Source organism: Neovison vison, chromosome 11 (genome assembly GCF_020171115.1).
Source record: "Neovison vison isolate M4711 chromosome 11, ASM_NN_V1, whole genome shotgun sequence".
Classification (NCBI taxonomy): Eukaryota; Metazoa; Chordata; class Mammalia; order Carnivora; family Mustelidae; genus Neogale; species Neogale vison.
The window spans coordinates 35,806,619-35,825,916 of NC_058101.1; the positions used below are offsets into that span (position 1 = coordinate 35,806,619).

The following is a 19,298-nucleotide window of genomic DNA, read 5'->3' on the forward strand; positions in this document are numbered from 1 at the left end:
GTTGAAAAATGAAAAAAAAAATCTTGATTTGGGGAACCTTTTTTCCCCAAAACAATAGTCATAATGTTTTCTTTCTTCCTAGTAAAAACAGAACAATTTTCAGATGACAGAAAGAACTGCAGTCCCAAGAAGCAATCTAAATGTGAAAGTTTGATAGGATCTCAGCAACATTTGAAGTCGTCCCCTCACAAAATAGGAGAAACTTCTCCAAAAGCCAATTCCAAGGTGGCCCTTTTGAAAAAAAGGGGAGAGAGTTCTTATAAAGAAACAGAGCCTATGGTTTCAAAAAGAAAAGAAAATGCTGTTGAATTAAAAGGACAGACAAAAACTCCTAAGAAACCCAAAAGTTCTCCAGCTAAAAAAGAGGTAGAAATTTTCTAAAAGTATATCATTTGGGGGCTATGTGTTGATTTGGGTTTGACTGTTTTCAAGTTATATTTTTAGCCTTATAAATTATTATAGCACTTTTAAGCTATCTGACTTAGATGCTGTTGTACAGTATAGCTTATTAGTATAGCTAAACTAGGCAATATTTATTATTGAGTGTATTGGAGATTGCACTAATACATACAATATCTCATGTAATCTTCACAGCAACCCTGTGAGATGACTTACTTTTATTATTTAGTTTTCGGTGAGGAGGAAGTAGTCTGATGAAAGAGTTCAGTAATTTTTCCAAGATCACGCAGCTAGTAGTAGCAGAGCCAACTTTAAACTCGTCCTCTGAGGCCCAGAAAACAGCAGTATAATAACACGGTGGCTCTGAGCACGGACTCTGGAGGCATTGTCAGATCACGTAGCCCCACTATGGAACAGATATGTTACTTCCTTTCTCTTCAATTTGGTTTCCTCGTTTGTGAAAATAGGGATAATAACAGTATCTGAGTTAATATTGAAATATTGGAATAGTGCCTGGTACATACTAAGTGCTATGTTTTTGCTATTATTATTAAATCATTTGGATTTGTCCTGAGGGTACCCCTTTTTGCTCTAGTGAAACAGTGTTGAAATAATGGAATCATTTGCAAAGGCAAAAAACAATGAAATAATGCAGAATGTTTTTCAAAATCTTTGTTCCCGTATATGTTTGAGAACTGAATGGTTTCTTAGAATCTGTAATTTGGAACCAACTTAGATTTATAGTGAGAAGCCACTATTCCTTCAAGCCTCTTAGGCACATAAAATTAAAAGTAGAATATTGTCTATTTTAACTGCTCATCACCATTATTTTTTAGTGCAGAACAGTGAAATGGTGATTTCTAGATGCTTTTGGTTGTGGTTAGTGCTCATAAATATAGTTAAGGGAACAATTAACTTTTTGGTCTCCAATTTTTCTTCACTAAATACTTATCTGGTGGATGAATGTTTTCTTCAGGCACACTAAGCATGTTCATTTTATAGAGGCTGGTCTATTTTTATTAAAGGAGAAGATATCTGTTAATGTTACTTTACTCTTCACCTTATTTTTCAAAGGTGGAATAGAAATGACTTAGAACTTTTACTTTTAGCAGTTTGGAGAATATCTGAGGGTTTAATAAATTCAGTCTTCCTTTGTTAAATTTGGACTTCATAAATGGGTATGTTTCAAAGTTACTTTATAAGTGGTTTATAATTCAGAATTATATTTTTTGTAGAATTAATGTTATAATTGAATAATTTTCCCATTTTGGTATGCATTGGACTCTCTTGTGAAGCTGGTTAAATATATGGTTTTGTAGTCTGGACAGGTATATTTTAATAAGCTCAGATGGATATGAATGCCCTCCAGCGTTTGAGAACCACTGTTAAAAAAGTAGGGTTTGAGTTTGGGAGCAGCCTCTGATGACTTACATATAGCCAAAGAGGCTTACTTATTTTATCGATTAAAATTATTTGTATAAAAGTTATATTTTTTCAATTCTCAAAGGGATTTGAACTGGCTTATAAGTTAAAAAAATGGAAAATAGGAAGTAGAAAAAACATGAGACCATTCTTGTAGTGGTTCTCAGATCAGAATTATCTAGGATGTTTTTCCCCCAAATACACATGCCCTAGCCATACCCCATATCTCTGATTCAGAAAATTGGAGTGAGTGCAAGGATATATAGTTTGAAAAGTTTACCCAGAATTTTCTGAGATAGACCTTTTAGTAAGGTCTCCTGAGAGAAACAGAATAGGAGAGATTAAACCTGGAAGGGAGGTGGTGGTGTATGGAAATGTATCAGCTTTTTGGAACAAAGCCTGCCTGTTGTTTGAACCTGCTGTATATGAAGCCATCAATTCTCAGCCTGTTGTGCTCATATACTCAGACATACAGGGCCATTTACTTTGTTTTAGGGGTGTGCAAGGGTATGGGTTAACATGGGGTATCTTCTTGTATGATCAAGTATACTTGAGGGAAAATTAATTTTTTCATTGAAATATGCACGAATATATTATGGAAAAGCACTTGAGATTCACATGAATTTTTGAAATAAAATATGCTTTTTTTGTTTCTCTGTTTGGGGGTAGCAGTTTGGCTCGTATACCTAATCTTGAATTAGGCCCTTGCAGTATCTGCCTTTAGAGAGTCAAAAAGCTTGAGAAGAGCTGATGCAGGGAGGTGTTTAAGCCAGACATGTCTAAACTGGGAAGTACCTGTGTAGCTAAATTGTTGATTTCAGGACCAAATATAGAAGTGACTTAATTTTATTTAGTGATACATATTTTTAATTTTACGTGAATTTTGCATGACTTTATTCAGGTTTTTTTTTCCCCTCCCTTTCCCAAAGTCTGTAAGTCCTGAAGATTCTGAGAAGAGACGCACTAATTATCAAGCTTATCGAAGCTACTTAAATCGAGAAGGTCCCAAAGCTCTGGGCTCCAAAGAAATACCGAAGGTATGAATCGTTGAGAGGCAAGCTAGTCTGTCAGGGCCTCTGGCCGCTGGGTCCATGCATGTATTCACTGTGTTCCCAGCAGTAGATAATTGATATTTAACAGTTAACACAAGAGTGCCTGGCTGGCCCAGTCTCTGTGGAATGTGTGACTCTTGGTCTCAGGGTTGTGAGGTTGAGCCCCCCTGTTGGAGATTAGAGATTACTTAAAAAAATTTAACAGAAAAGCCTCAGTCACCATCTTTGTGATTTAGGGATATTTATTTGTGTTATGAATTACAGCTTGGTTCAATAAAGAAGAATTTTCCTTTAAGTAATCCACAACCCTAGAGGGGCTCAGTTTTGAGGAATACGGTGGTCACAAGACCAGTACGTTTTGCTGATAGTATGGACCCACCAGAAAGGGAGCTTGAAGCATACCAGAAAGAGAAGGATAATCAAATGTAGTATGAGGTTTCTGAGGCAGTAGAAAGGGAGAGGAATCAGATCACAAATGGAAATTAGTAGTTTCCTGATAAGAAAGGAGTAAGGGTGAATGTTAAGGGGCTGATGGGTTGTGTAGGAGGCTAGAGGAAGGTGTTAGCCTTGCCTCTTGCATGTGGTATAAGACAGACTCTAAGAAAGACTCAGCAAGCTCATTTTCTTGAGGGGACTTTTTTTTTTTTTTTAAAGATTTTGTTTATTTGAGAGAGAGCGTACAAATGGGGGTAGGGTGGCACAGAGGGAGAGGGAGAAGTAGCTGAACAGGGAGCCTGATACAGAGCTCGATCCCAGGACCCTGAGGTCATGACCTGAGCCGAAGGCGGACGCTTATCTGAGTGAGCCACCCAGGTGCTCCTGCTTGAGAGACTTTAGGCAAAGTGGAGTCCTTAGGGGACTCAGTGGAGGCAAGGTGCTGGAGGGAGTACTGAATAGAGGTTGAGGATCTTGGGTCACATGCTGGTCCTGCAAGTAAGTGTTCTAGAATGGAAAAGTTTGGTTGAGAGGCTAAAAATGCTGAGGTTGGTTGTAAAATATATATTCAGAGCATAATGGGCAATAGTTCAGGGTAGGCGATTAGGGTGTGGGGAAGAGGCTTGCATGTGGACTTTTCCAGGGTCATTTTGAATTTGTTGAGAAGAATTTAAATACTTTAGTGTTCACAAGATCATTTCAGTCCTAGAATATAGGGCTTGAAGGGACCTTGAGATGTTGTTAATCAAACCTTTTCTCTCCAAGCAGATTCATAGCTTTTTTCCCCCCATCAAGAAAGATTCTTCACCGGAATGGTGAAGGATTGAACATGTAATGGGGCAGTCTTTGAATTTTGTTTAACTTTTTCCTTTCAGGCTTGTTTTGAGTCTGTGTTGATCTCAGTTCTCTATTCAAAGGGAACTAAGTCTCTTGGAATGGTTTACATAATTTTCATTTTGCTTGGTTGAATCATTTTACTGAACCACTGCGAAAGTTGAAAAGAGCCTATCATTGTACCCAGTTCCAGTTAAGGTTAAATGTCTCCTCTACCCGGTTCTCTTTGGCCAGTGTCTTTTGTATATCGAGTTATCTTTCTAAGATTTTATTTATTTATTTGACAGAGAGATCACAAGTAGGCAGAGAGGCAGGCAGAGAGAGAGAGAGGGAAGCAGGCTCCCTGCTGAGCAAAGAGCCCGATGTGGGGCTCGATCCCAGGACCCTGAGATCATGACCTGAGCCGAAGGCAGCGGCTTAACCCACTGAGCCACCCAGGCGCCCCCGAGGGCGCCCCCGAGTTATCTTTCTAATCAAGAGATAATACTCGCAGGTTGTTAGATTTTCTGTCATAGGGTAAATAGTCAGAGAGAAGGGCAGGAGCTCAAACTTGTTTAGCCTTTTTCGAATCAAATCTTTCCTTTTTTTTTTTTTTAAAGATTTTATTTATTTATTTGACACACAGAGTGAGAGAGACCACAAGTAGGCAGAGAGGCAGGCAGAGAGGAGGAAGCAGGCTCCGCACTGAGCAGAGAGCCCGATGCGGGGCTCGATCCCAGGACTCTGGGATCATGACCTGAGCCGAAGGCAGAGGCTTTAACCCACTGAGCCACCCAGGCACCCCCAAATCTTTCCTTTTTAACAATAACAAATTCTGTAGGTGGATTATATCTTGTTGTTTATTTAAAGCTTTGCAAGTAAACTAGTGGTTTAAATATTAAAAAATACATGAGAGTAGTATGAATGGATAATTTTAATAAGGTTTGTGGACTGTATTGGATGTATATTTTTCATTGCTGGTTTTGTAAGTTTATTAAATGTTAACCTACGTAAGAATTTCTCAGACTTTAATTTCAGGTTCTGCTTATATGCTGTGAATTTCCTGCAAATTTTTCATGCTGAGATTATTCATGATGTCAGATGAGAAAAATCAACTTCCTGCAGTTTTGATGCCAAATATTTCTTTGGAAGGCTACCATGTAATTTCCTCTCTGCTTGAACGTTTTGGTTTTTAGGGAGCTGAAAATTGCTTGGAAGGCCTTACATTTGTAATCACAGGAGTGCTGGAGTCCATTGAACGAGATGAGGCCAAGTCTCTAATTGAGCGTTATGGGGGAAAAGTAACAGGAAATGTCAGCAAGAAAACAAACTACCTTGTCATGGGTCGTGATAGTGGACAGTCCAAGAGTGATAAGGTGGGTCCTGCTGTCTTCTCAGCACAGTGAAGTAGCCTCCTTGCCTTGGCAGGGTCTTACTGGGACCATTTGTTGTAATGCCCTCTACCAGAGTCAAGTGAAGAAAAAAATTGGAAAAGTAATTTCATCCCTATATTGTTTCTTCCACAGAGGTGTTCTTGGCTTTACCTTAAAGATTTTGGTTTTCTAGTTGAAGGCATAGTTCCTGTTTAGTTGACTTTCCTAGTGTACTATTCTAGTTTAGATCACTTTTCAAAGATAGAAGCAAATGTAGTTTTCTTTTTCTTTCAGTCCTAAATATTCCTGCATATGCCTCTGTAGTCTCCATCTTAAGTTTTGTTTATTGAAAGCTCTTTTAGTGTTGGGGAAAATTATGTTTAGCTCCAAGTAACAGAATATCTGGTACATGTGGTTTGGCGAATAGCTGCTTATTTTCTTACCCAGTAAGAATCGCACAGGCAGACGATTGCTGGGGATGGCCCCACAGCTCAGTGACGTAGCTAGGCTACTTCCCTCCTCCATCTCTCTCACCCTGCTGGTAGCTTTAGTTTCTGTGCACGTTGCCTTGTGTTGCAGGATAAGTGTAGGCATTCAAGTTCACATTGAAGGCAGAAAAGGAAGCAGCGGCAAGATGTCTCACTAACTGTGATTGGCCTTGGAAGAGTTTTCCTGGAAATAGCTCTTGTAGAATTCCCCTGAAGTCTCATTGGCCAGAGCCGTCACATTGCTATTCATAGCTTATGAGGGAGTTTGGGGAGGATGAGGACTTTTCTGATTCTTCAGTCATAATTCATCACTTGGAGATGAACACATCAGAGTTATTTTAACAGGGAAGTTGGTGGGAGAAAACAAAAACTTCCAACGAGTCTGTCTTGGAAGGCCCTAGTGACTTTGCCCCTCCTAGGGTAGAAGAGAAGATAAAGCCATCCATAGAAGTGCTAACATGACATGTCCATTGCCAACCTATCACTCTCAGGGGATGTATTTGTTATTTTCTTTGTTTAATGGTACTTTTTCATGAATATGGTTTTTAAAAATACTGTAGTTTTTCTAATTTACAAATGTGGTTTTCACCTATGAACAGACCCTAGAATTATTCTTTTTTTTTTTTTTAAACAAAGTAATGGTTAGGATATGGTTTTAATGATTTGTATTTTTAATCAATAGGCAGCAGCTTTGGGGACAAATATTATTGATGAAGATGGCCTGTTGAATCTGATTCGAACTATGCCAGGCAAGAAGTCTAAGTATGAAATAGCAGTTGAAGCTGAGGTTTGTATAAAATGAACTTGATTTATTTAAGTTGGTATATATAACAACTTTCCTGTTTCATAGAGACATTTCAGGAGTGTCTAAAGTCCTTTTGCCTAAAAGATTAACTTCCTCTTCTACCACAGATGAACCTACCTTATTTCCTTCTGAGCAGGTGGATTCTGCTTTAGGCTGTCAAATAAATAAATAAAATCTTAAAAAAGGCGCCTGGGTGGCTCAGTGGGGTAAGCCTCTGCCTTTAGCTCAGGACATGATCCCAGGGTGCTGGGATCGAGGCCCACATCGGACTCTCTGCTCAGCAGGGAGCCTGCTTCCTCCTCTCTCTCTCTGCCTGCCTCTCTGCCTACTTGTGATCTCTGTCTATCAAATAAATAAATAAAATCTTTAAAAAAAAAATCTTTAAAAAAAAAAAGAGTTATCAAAGCCAGGAAATTAACACTGATACCATACTGCTAACTAAAAGTACAGGTGGTATTTGAACTTCACATTACCCCCGGTTGTCCTTTTTCTATTCTGGGATCCCACACTGCATTTAGTTGTGGTATCTTCTCTATCTCCTCCAATCTGTGACAGTTCCTCAGCCTTTTCTTATCTTTTTGTGGCCTTGAGACTTCTTTTTTTAAGATTTATTTATTTTAGAGAGTGAGCACGTGTGCACGAGCAGGGGGAGGGCAGAGGGAAAGAGGAAGAGTAGAGAGAGAGGGAGAGAAGCAGACTCCCCACTGAGCACAGAACCTGACATAGGCTCATGACCCTGAGATCGTACCTGAGCCGAAATCAAGTCAGACACTTAGCTGACTAAGCCACATGGGTGCCCTGGCTTTGAGACAGTTTTTTTTTTTTTTTAAGATTTTATTTACTTTAGAGATAGAGAGTGTGCAAGCAGGGGGAGGAGCAGAGGGAGAGGGAGAAGTAGACTCCATGATGAGCACAGAGCCCAGTGTGGGGCTCAGTCCTAGGATATTGAGGTCATGAGTGAACTGAAATCAAGAGTCAGATGCCCAACTGACCGAGCCACTCAGGCGCCTCCCAAACTTGAGACTTTTCATGAGTACTAGTCAGTTCTTTTGTAGAATGTGTCCAAGTTTGGGTTTTTTGATGTCTTATGCTTAGATTGAGGTTATACATTTTTGGCAGGATTCCACAGAAGTGGTATTTTGTTCTTCTCAGTACATAATACTAGATGTGTATGTTAATACATCTTTTTAGAAAAGAAAAACTTTTCTTTTTTTCTTTCTTTCTTTTTTTTTTTTTTTTTTAAGAGAGGTGGGGTTGGAGAGAGGCAGAGGGAGAGGAAGAGAGAATCTTAGGCAGGCTCCATGCCCAGTGCGGAGCCTGATGTGGGGCTCGACCTCACGACCTTGAGTCGATGTGTCTTCATATTGGTGATGTTAATCTCGATTAAGGTGGTTTCTGACTGGTTTCTCCACTAGTAAAGTGACTGTTTTCCCCTTTGTAACTCATAAATATCTTGGAGGGAACTTGAATACTGTGGTAATATCTTGTTTCTCCTCAAATATTTACCCACTAATTTCAGCATCCACTCACTGGCAAAGAGGTACCTTTTTTTTCTTTTTTGAGACATTCCCACCATAAAATTCACCCTTTTAAAATGTATGTCAGAGATTTTTAGTATATTCACAAGATCATACAACCATCACCAGTATCTAATTTTAGAACATTTTTATCACTCTCCAAAGCCAGTTAGCCATCATTCCTCATATCCAACCCCTGGCAACCACTGTCCTGATTTTTTATTTCCATGGATTTGCTTATTCTGGGTATTTTATCTGCAGGGGAACATGCAATTTGTGACCCTTTGTATCTGGCTTCTTTGACCCCGTATGTTTTCAAGGTCCAGCTGCACTAAAGTACATGTGTCAAGACTCTACTCCCCTGCTTTGGTGGTTGACACTCTGTCGTGTGTCTGTCCCATATTTGGTTTATTCATTCTTCAGTTGATGGCCACTTTGGGTTGTTTCTATCCTTTGGCTGTAATAGTAATGTAATTGTGTGATTACATATCATAATTCTGCTATGAATATTTGTGTACAAGTTTTTGTGGAGGTGTTGACTTTTAACAAGTCAAAGTTGGAACAAAAATTTCTTAATGTTTTATCTTGGATTTCAGACTGATTATAGAATATGTATTATTTGTAAACTAATATGGTCTCACCAAAAAAATGGCATTTGGATGCTTTTTGGTGTGTTTGTTGTTAATTTTTATAAAGTTTGGAAGGTGGTGATTTCCACAACAGCAGGGTTTATTGAAAACAACCAGACCCACGTTGGGTAGCTCACTTGGGTATCCCAGATTGCCCCAGAGAGTACATTGAGCAGGAGAGATACTCTGTAAATCTTATCAGGTTTCTTTTTTTCCTCACCTTTCCAATTTCTAAGATGAAGAAAGAAAAGTCCAAATTGGAAAGGACACCTCAAAAAAAAGACCAAGGAAGAAGAAAAATTAGCCCAACTAAGAAAGAATCAGAATCCAAAAAAAGCAGACTGACTCCCAAAAAGGACAGCACTACAAAGTCGCCAAAAAAGGGAACAGGTGTGTTTTGGAGATGCCTGGACTTTGAGGAGCAGGTGGCTGAGGAGACAGACGGTGACAGCCAGGCTAGGAGTTTGGCTGATGACAGCAGTGAGAAGAACAAAGTGGAACATTTGCTCTGGGTGGATAAGTACAAGCCAACCTCGCTCAAGACCATAATCGGACAGCAAGGGGACCAGAGCTGCGCCAACAAACTCCTCCGCTGGCTCCAGAACTGGCACAGGAGTGCGTCCGAGGATACGAAACGCGGTGATTTTACAGCTTCCTTCGTTTCTGTGTGTGTCTGTCACCATGTGATTGCTCAGTTCTGCGCTTGTGGGGCAGTAGACTAGTTGGGCTGCTCATCTCTCAGCAGACATGGAAAGCGTGCGCTGAGTGCAGGCGCTGTCCTGGACCCCGGAGGTGCTCTTGTGACCGGAGCCGCCTCCCTCCGTTTGTTCACAGTCCGTCACAGACATAGATGAAGCAGCAGTGAAGATAGCGGTGCTAAGTACTGTTGTAGGGGTGAGTGGAGGGCGCGGAGAGCGTGGAGGTGTGTGCTCAGGGAAGTGGAGGTGCATCCCAGCCCCGGAGGAAGGGAGAGCCGAGCGAAGACTTGGAAACTAAGTGGGAGTTAGCCAGGCGAAGCGGAGCAAGAGCGTTGTGTGGGAGAGAGTACAGGTACCAAGGTCTGCAGATGTGTGAGCGAGCCCCTGGGAGGGCCTGGGAGATGGGGTGCAGGGGACGTGTGCAGATCAACAGCTGAGACGCACTCCCAGATGAGGCAGCCTGAAAATCCCAGCGGCGCATTGGCTTTCGGTGGGCCTGAGCTCTGGTACCTGCGCTGCTTCGCCATGTGTGGGTCAGGGACACTGAACAGTACACTCTGTATTTAACGTCCAGGACATTGGTGAAACTGAGGCTTCAGGTCTCAGAGGTTCGTAGTGTCTTCCTGAGCTTCACTCGCGGCCCTGGAGGGTACCGTGTGAGAAGTAAGAAGGCAAAATTCAGGGAGCAGCACAGCGAATTCCCAGAGTGATGGCTGGGTTAGCAATGTCCTTCTGCTCACTGGACACTGGCCGATGTGCCAGCTTATTTATGCCAGGTAGAGGATGTAATTGTAAGGGTGCAGAGTTAAGTTGGACTCCTCTTCTCTTTCTGAAACCACATAAAATCTACCATAAAGGGGGTTATAGTGCTTTGTATTCCTGGAGAAGACTTTATAAAGCTGCGGGGGAACTAGAGTCCCTTTTCCCATGCCAGTAGCAGGCTTAGCCATCTCTCTCTCTCCGTCGTCGTGTCTGTACGGAGCACCCTTGATGAGTCAGGCACCCGTGTGATAAGGGGAGGAGAATGCTCTAGAGTTGACCTGGGCAGCATAGTGGCAGACACACCAGCTTCAGTGCATGCTTTCTGTGATCTGGTAGCTGAGGGGCTTGCTGACGGTCATTGAGGCGTGCCTGGCTCAGTGCTCAGCACGCTCGTCCTTACAGTATCCCTGCCGGGCACTTACTGTCGCCACCCTCGTTTTACAGAGGGAGGAAATAGGCCCAGGAGGCTGCATCTCTTCCCCGCGCTGGTGAGCGGCGGGATTAGGGGAGCGGGAGTTAGGATTGGAGCCCAGATGACTCAGCTCCCTGACCTGTGCTTTTGTAGGAAAGGAAACTCCTACAATTATGGTTTCAAATCAGAATTTTAGAGTTAGTTTTAGTGTTTCGTTTTGGGTGTCAGTGAGGTAGGCAGTTAGTTGAGTCTCACTAAGTGCTCTGGAAGCGTTCATGGTTTGTAGAAAATACTCTGCAGATTTAGAGGTAAACCAGAGAGCTGGTCTTGATTTTCGGTTTGTGTGCAGTGATTCCTGCCAATACTGAACTTCTCCTAGGGCATATAGGTTCACACTCTGGAACTTCTTTTTTCCCCAGCCGCGAAGTTCGGTAAATTTGCTGGCAAAGATGACGGCTCTAGTTTTAGAGCAGCGCTGCTCTCAGGCCCTCCAGGTGTGGGCAAGACAACCACAGCTTCTCTGGTTTGTCAGGTGAGTGTGCTTCGTGCAGTCGGAAGGCGAACCCGGGAACGGGCGCGGGTGCATGTACATGCACGTGCGCGCCTTAGTAGGTCTGTGGCATCTGTATTTTAACCTGCTGCATATAGACTTTTCTAAAGTCAGATTTTTAGAATTTACCTTGGTTCCGGGGATATTTGTCATTTTCATCCTTTTCTTAATGTTGGTAATTAAAATAATAGGTAATATTTACTTGTGTGTCAGGCAGTGTGCTAAGCCCTTGGGTGCATTTTCTTTTGGGTAATATAAATGTGTCTTAGAGACTCTTACGGATAGAAATATTTTACATACTATTGTAAGAATTCTCTGTACTGAATATATGTATTCCTACCATCCTCATGTGACAAATGAAATGGGCTTACAGAGGAGGCTGGTGGCCCACGCTCTGGGAGCCTGCCTTTGCCCATGTCTCTACAGCTGCCATATCCTAGACCATGAGAGGAGGAGACACTAGAGCAAACCAGAGGTCGTGGAGCAGAATGTGAAGGGATACATGAAGGGGCATCAGAATGACAAAAGGAGAGATTTCATTTGTTTATTTTATTTTTATATTTACTTTTATTTTTTAAGAAAGATTTTATTTACTTATTTGTTAGAGAGAGACCCGCATGCACACGTGCAAGAGAACACAAGCAGGGGGCGTGGCAGGCAGAGGGAGAAGCAGGCTCCCCACCGAGGAGAGAGCCCAGTGCGGGGGTCGATCCCAGGACCCTGAGATCATGACCTGAGCCGAAGGCAGAGGCTTAAACAACTGAGCCACCCAGGTGTCCCAGAATGAGGGGTTTAAAACTTATTTTAAATATACGACTGGATTTCCCAACCCTTGTCCTATAAGCTGGCGGTTTTGTTTTGCCCTTGTTCTATGGGCCACAGCATATTTCAGCTGATAGAACAGCTATATATTTTCTATTCCATTGTAAACTTAAAACAAAACAAAACATTTTTTTCCTAGTCTCTACAGTTGTAAACATGACTCTTTTCTCCCTTTATTATTATCATTATTTTGGAGGGAAATTGCATGAAGGGCATTTTATAATGCCTATAATCAGTATAATCAATTTTGGGAAATGAGTCAGAATAACTTGATTTTTCACAGGTTGGTAGGAAGATTATGTATCAGGATGGTTTGATAACAAATGATTTAACTTTATCTTGAGGAGCCAAGAATTACTTTTTGTATCTTATAGTAAATTAATTCTATATCTGAAATTGAAATCTAGGGATAGGTGTATTTAATTCTTTGTAGGATTTTCAGAAGCAAACTTAGTAAACTTACTTATTCAGATATACTCTTCTAGATTAGTGATTTATCAGCTGTGGTTTTAAGATGGCACTTGTTTGTGTGTGCGTGTGGCATATATGTATATATTTTAAAAATCTCACAATATGAGCAGCTCTTTCTGACCATGGATCCTGTCCCCGTGCTTTAATAAACCACCATTTTGCACCCAAAAAAAAAAAAAACAAAAAAAACCTCACAATATTGTGAGGTATATTATCTCATCGTCTTTCTCTTTTTTTAATCCATGGCTCCTTATGTTGTTTTTGTTGCTTTATTTTTGAGAGAGTTAATAATTTGCATTGTGACAATAACGGTTTCCAATATTTTGATTAGGAATTGGGATATAGCTACGTGGAACTGAATGCAAGTGACACTCGGAGTAAGAACAGTTTGAAGGAGATTGTTGCTGAATCACTGAATAATACCAGCATCACAGGCTTTTATTCAAGTATGTGGGTATTTGATTTTTTATTTTGGTTTTCTTTGGTTATGTAAGGAAAACAAGTTCACTTAAATATTTAGGAACCAGTATTGAACATTAATATGTGCCAAGCAGCCTGCTAAATCCTGGGGCTAATGATGGAACTCTTCTAGGACAATAGTTCCCCCCACCCCGGCCTTTTTTTTCAGGTCTTAGCAGTTTCTAAGAATATGTTAAAACACATACATGGATATGTTTATGCGTTTTGCACATTGTTTTAGAGGATTCACAGGTGAATCTTGTGAAGAGGGTAATGAATAAATTATTATAGTTCAGTGTGTTGAGTGAGGTAATAGAGGCTTGTAGATGAAGAAATGATTTGATTTGGGGCACTTGGGAAAGCCAGGATAAGGGTGATATTTGTTTGACAGGCCTTGGAGGTTGAAAGAGGATCATTGGTGGTGGAAGAGTCATATAGGCAAGGACAGTAGCAAAGGAGAAGAAACTGTGAAGGTGACACTGTGTTTCGGGCTGGAGCTGGTGATCTGGTGTGGTCAGAGTGTATGGGAAAAATAAGATGCTCAAACTACAGACTCAGTAGTGCTGGTTTAGAATTTATGATGGATATTGCAGGGTCCCCTGAAGTCTTGCTGCTTTCTATGGTAGCAAATCATTATTAAAGAGAATTTGCCCAGGAACGGTCACTCTAGCTGGTGGGAGTATTAGTTAATTGGTACTACTCTGGACACTAGTCTGTCAGTATTTTTCAAAAGTTACATTATACAGACCCATTTAGATCAGAAATTCCAGCTCTTGGAATTTAGCAATTAATATACTTGTATATATGCAAAATGACATATATCAGGATATTCATTTAGTATGATTTAGAATAGCAGAAGGTTGGAAGCATCTTCATATTTTATCAATAGGTAGTGATTATGATACTATCTATAGATAGTGCTGATGATACTATGATACTAATAGATATGTGTAAAATGGGATATTATTAAGCAGCCTTAAAAAATGAGGTGTTGTATATCTACAGATAAAGAACAGATCACCAAAATATATTGACTGATAAAACCAAGTTGTGTATTTTTTTGCACCCATGTTTTTAGTATGTATAAGGATACCTGAGGGGGGGATACGTGGGGGGTGGAATTTCTTTTCATCTGCATATGCTTGTGCCTCTTGCATTTTGGTTTAAAATATTTTACATGTTTTTTAAACAAAATAACAGCATTTGAACAGTTTTCTTTTTTGTCCCATCCCATAGCTTCTCAGCACGGGTCAGGCGGAACAGCCCATTCAGTAAGCACGAAACATGCTCTCATCATGGATGAAGTAGACGGCATGGCAGGCAATGAGGACAGGGGAGGAATTCAGGTAGTGAGAGCACTGTAGTTGTGTAGTTTTACCGTTGATTTTTAATTGTAGTTGTGTGTGTGTTTTTAAAAAAAATATTTCAAGAACTAATGATGCTATAATACTTACAGCAATTAAAGTGTATTGCCAAGGCTTTCAAAACCTAAAATACATACGTTGTGTAGTATTTTGTTGTTGTTGTTGTTGTTTTTAAATAATTATTTTTGTGTTGCAAATTTGCCTTTTAGGAATTAATTGGTCTGATAAAACATACAAAAATTCCCATTATTTGTATGTGCAATGATAGAAATCATCCCAAGATTCGCTCTTTGGTTCATTATTGTTTTGATCTTCGTTTTCAAAGACCTCGAGTTGAACAGATTAAGGTATGATGATTGGAATTTTTTTCTCCATCACACTCTCCTTCTTATTTTTTGGTATTTCTCAAAAGTTACCTTTAAAAGTACCTGATAAATATTCTAAAAATATCTGATTATGTGAATTAAAAAAAAAAGTTTATGATTCTCCTTTGTCAATTTCAGGGTGCTATGATGTCTATTGCATTTAAAGAGGGTTTGAAGATCCCCCCTCCAGCTATGAATGAAATAATTTTGGGAGCCAATCAAGATATCAGACAGGTGAATTAAATACATGTGTAATAGTTGCTGATTCTTTTGAATTAATGCCTTTAACTTTTCAGAGGGGAAGAGTAGCATTATTTTTCTACCTTGACCATGTCTTATTTATGATTTCTGTTAGGTTTTACACAATCTGAGTATGTGGTGTGCACGAAGTAAGGCCCTAACCTATGACCAGGCCAAGGCTGATTCTCATAGAGCCAAGAAGGATATCAGACTGGTAAAATAAATTTCCATTTACTTTCTCAAGCTAAAGCATTTCTTGTTTTGTTCATATTAACTTAATCAAAGTAGATACTGTAGTTCCTGGATATGCCTGTTGAACCTGTAGATATTTATAATAAGAAAGACAGTTCCTAAGAAGTTTTCTAATTCAAATGAATTTTTCCTGAAGGACTTTTAGTGTACATTTTAAATTATGAGAAATGGAAGTTTTAAATTATACTTACACTTCAGTAGTTATAAAATGGCCTTTTCAGGGTCCCTTATATATAGATTTCATGTTTTGAAGTTTGGAACTTTTGGAATAACCTGTTTGAAATGGCTTATTATTTAATAACCTCTCTGAAACTTGAAACTAGAAGTCTGTATTAATTATCTGTGTTCTGTTTCACCTAGTCACTAGTCAGAATTTATTATTACAGTTAGAGCAGTGATTAAGTAGTGTTTGTAACCCCCTCTTTTTTTTTTTTAAATCAATAAACTTTAAGAGCAGTTTTAGTTTCATAGCAAAATTTAGCACAGGGTGCAAAGACTTTTCTTATTTTCCCATACTCCAGACTCCTATGGCCTCGTCCACTGTCCGCGTCCCCCACCAGAGTGGTACATTTGTTCCAGCTGAACCTGTACCAATACGTCATTATCACCCGAAGTCCTTGTTTACATCAGGGTTAATTCACTCCTCATGTACATTGCGTGGGTTTTGACAAATGTGTCATAGCTTAGGTCCACCATTGTATATCACACAGAATACTTTCATTGCCCTAAAATACTCTGTACTCCCCCTGTTCATCCATCCCTTCCCCCAGCCCCCTGACAATCACTGATCTTTAGCCTATTTATTTGTTTTAGAGAGAGAACATGAGCAGGGGGAGGAGCAGTGGGAGAGGACAAGCAGACTCACATTCAGGGTGGAGCCTGACACGGGACTCGATCTCATGACTCTTGAGATCATGACCTGAGCCTAAATCAAGAGTTAGCCAGTTGTTTAACTGACCTGAGCCACCCAGGTATCCCAATCACTAATCTTTTTGTTGTCTCCATAGTTGCACCTTCTTCAGAATGTCCTATAATTGGAATCATACAGTATATAGCCTTTCAGTTTGACTTTTTTTTTTAAGAGAGAGAGAGTGAGCAAGAGTGAGCAGGGGGAGGGACAGAGGGAGAGAAAATCTTAAGCAGGCTCCACAATGTAGGGCTCATAGTGACCCTGACATCATGACCTGAGCTGAAATCAAGAGTCAGATGCTTAACCAGTGGCCACCCGGGCTCCCCGACATTGGCTTCTTTCTCTTAATAATATGCATTTAAGGTTTCTCCATACCTTTTAATGGACTTATGACAGCTCACTTCTTTTCTGTGGTGACTAATACTCCAGTGTCTGGATCTACCACAGTTTATTCATCTTTTGAATGACATCTGGATTGCTTCCAAGTTTTGTCAGTTAAGAATAAAGCTGTTGTAAAGATCCATGTGCAGGTTTTTTGTGTAGTATGTTTTCAGTTTGTTTGGATAAATACCAAGGAGGACAACTGCTGGATGGTATGGTAAGGGTATATTTAGTTTTGTAAAAAAAAAAACCTGCCAATCTGTCTTCCAAGTGACTATACCATTTTGCATTCCTACTAGCAAAGAATGAGAGTTCCTGTTGCTTTAGATCTCTGCAGCGTTTGATGTTGTCAGTATTTTGGACATCGGCCATTCTACTAGGTGTGTCCCTTTCTTTCTTAGGGCCCATTTGATGTTGCCCGGAAAGTGTTTGCAGCTGGAGAGGAGACCGCTCATATGTCACTTATGGACAAGTCAGATCTCTTCTTTCATGATTATTCGATAGCACCCCTCTTTGTCCAGGAGAACTACGTACACGTGAAGCCTGTGGCTGCAGGGTGAGTGTTCGGAGCTCATGAGGGGTAGAATTCGTTCCCTCCTGGTACAGGGAAGACCACATTCCTGGGAGAGAGGGCCGTGAGTATGGACAGTGGTATAATCCAAACTGGTTTATTTATGCAGGGGAGACATGAAAAAGCACTTGATGCTTTTAAGCAGAGCAGCAGACAGCATATGTGATGGTGACCTAGTGGACCGTCAGATCCGGAGTAAACAGAACTGGAGTCTCCTGCCCACGCAGGTAAGCCCAGGGCTCTCCCGAGATGCAGACTCTGCTTCAGGGAGAACGAAACAGCTGTGAGCTCCTGTAGTTACATGCAGCGCCAGAGAAACCTTATGGCTCTTGCGGCCAAGATAATGTCTGTTCTAGATTAAAACACTCTGGGGTCACAATTGTCCATTTCTTAATAAAAATAAAACATAAAAATAGCCAGATTTTTCAGGGTTTCAAAATGTTTTTATGTAAATGGGCATATGGAAATAGGAATGTTAGATTCCAGACATAAGTAAGATGTTAGTCAAAAGTTTCATTTGCTCTGTTTTACCTTAAGAATCAATCCATTTCTTTTTTGTCATTCTTGGTGCTCCCCCGTGGTGACTGAGTAGCTCCTGCTTGGAGATGCAGCCAGGACAGGTCAGGGGCTACTTCTCTGATATGTGACTCTGATTTTCTTCTTCCTTGCTGAAGAGGCAGCTTTATACTGGGCACTTTATTTAAGGGGTAACTTTCACTCAAAACAGAGTTTTGCAAACTTTCATAATTAAGAATGTTATTTGTTCTTGAGTTTTGCATATTTATACTGTATTATTGTCCCAAGTAATAATAAGCAAGGGACTTCTGGAAGGCCTGCTCCTCCCTTAAATTTGCCTGTACATTGTTGGATACCAAAAAACAAAGATTCATTCTGGATATAAAGAATCCTTTCTCTTATGTTTTACAAGTGTTCAGTTTTTATTTATTTTATTTATTTTTATTTTATTTATTTTTACTAATAATTGTAACTTTAAAAATTTATCCTAAAGAAATAACTTTAAACATGGGAAAAGCTTAATGTACAAAAATATTACCTTAGTTTTGAGACTATTAGAAATCAGAGAAAATCTCCATGTCTGGCAGTAGGAGAATGAGTATGGTAAACATTCTTGTTGGAATATTGTACAGTCTTTAAAATCATTTATAAAGACTGTCTAATACAAAAAATGCTTATGAGAGAATATTATTAGAATAAAGCAGGGTACAAAATTTATGTAAAATTCCAGTTTTTAAAAAGTGTGAGCCCTGGATTTAGAAGACATTCAAGGATACCTTTTTAAAAATATTTTCCCAAGTGCCAGTTTACTTAATGCTCTGTTTAGTTTTTCATGCTTTGATCCAGCTGTCTATCAATAGTTCATACTAAAGCCAGTCATGTTCCTCTTAAAGTCTCTTCTGCCTCCTGAAGTAACTGGTGTTTTGGGATCAGTTGGTCAAGGAGGCTGAAATCTCAGATGATCTCTCTGAGGGCCATGACATGTTTTGGACTGATCCGCTGTTCCTCAGACAGAAGAGAGACAGAGGGAAAGGGTGTGATGTTCTGGAATTAGGTACCCGGGACAGGGTTGCTTCGTTTGCTCAAGACTCCTTGGAAGCCAGTAGCCTAGGAAGCAACGTTGCACTGAATTCAGTGGACTGCAATTGATTTTTTTCAGGCCATTTATGCCAGTGTTCTTCCTGGAGAGTTAATGAGGGGGTACATGACCCAGTTTCCTACCTTTCCAAGCTGGTTGGGGCGGCACTCATCTACCGGCAAACACGATCGTATTGTGCAGGACCTAGCACTGCACATGAGTCTCAGGTAAGTGGTGTTAGTCTGGGTCTAGCATTTTCTCAGCGTAGCATATTTAGTTTTTATCCAGTGAGGATAGCATAAGTCAAAAGATGGGTGTTTTAGTTTTGATTTTATTGCTAACTAGATAAATGGTCCTGGATAAGTTCCTTATATTTTGTCGGCCTGGGTTTTATTATCTATAATCCATATAATACTTGTTTTTATCGCTTAAAGGGATCCAGTTGGTAGATAATCTATAACTTTAAGTTTAAAACTACATAAATCTGAGGTAGTGCTACTATTTATCATTATGA

The 19,298-nt window shown here is 40.1% G+C and overlaps 1 protein-coding gene across 1 annotated transcript in view; it reads left to right on the top strand.

The window, feature by feature from the left end:
• The window catches only part of RFC1 (replication factor C subunit 1), a 77,723-nt gene that overhangs the window by 51,381 nt on the left and 7,044 nt on the right, over positions 1-19,298 (top strand). Inside the window, exons 9-22 of the mRNA XM_044224496.1 lie at positions 83-366; positions 2,751-2,858; positions 5,318-5,497; positions 6,665-6,769; positions 9,170-9,572; positions 11,225-11,337; positions 12,980-13,094; positions 14,344-14,453; positions 14,681-14,818; positions 14,975-15,070; positions 15,192-15,290; positions 17,021-17,175; positions 17,300-17,417; positions 18,866-19,011. Coding sequence (XP_044080431.1) covers positions 83-366; positions 2,751-2,858; positions 5,318-5,497; positions 6,665-6,769; positions 9,170-9,572; positions 11,225-11,337; positions 12,980-13,094; positions 14,344-14,453; positions 14,681-14,818; positions 14,975-15,070; positions 15,192-15,290; positions 17,021-17,175; positions 17,300-17,417; positions 18,866-19,011 — 2,170 coding nt within the window. The remainder of the gene's footprint in view (positions 1-82; positions 367-2,750; positions 2,859-5,317; positions 5,498-6,664; positions 6,770-9,169; positions 9,573-11,224; positions 11,338-12,979; positions 13,095-14,343; positions 14,454-14,680; positions 14,819-14,974; positions 15,071-15,191; positions 15,291-17,020; positions 17,176-17,299; positions 17,418-18,865; positions 19,012-19,298) is intronic.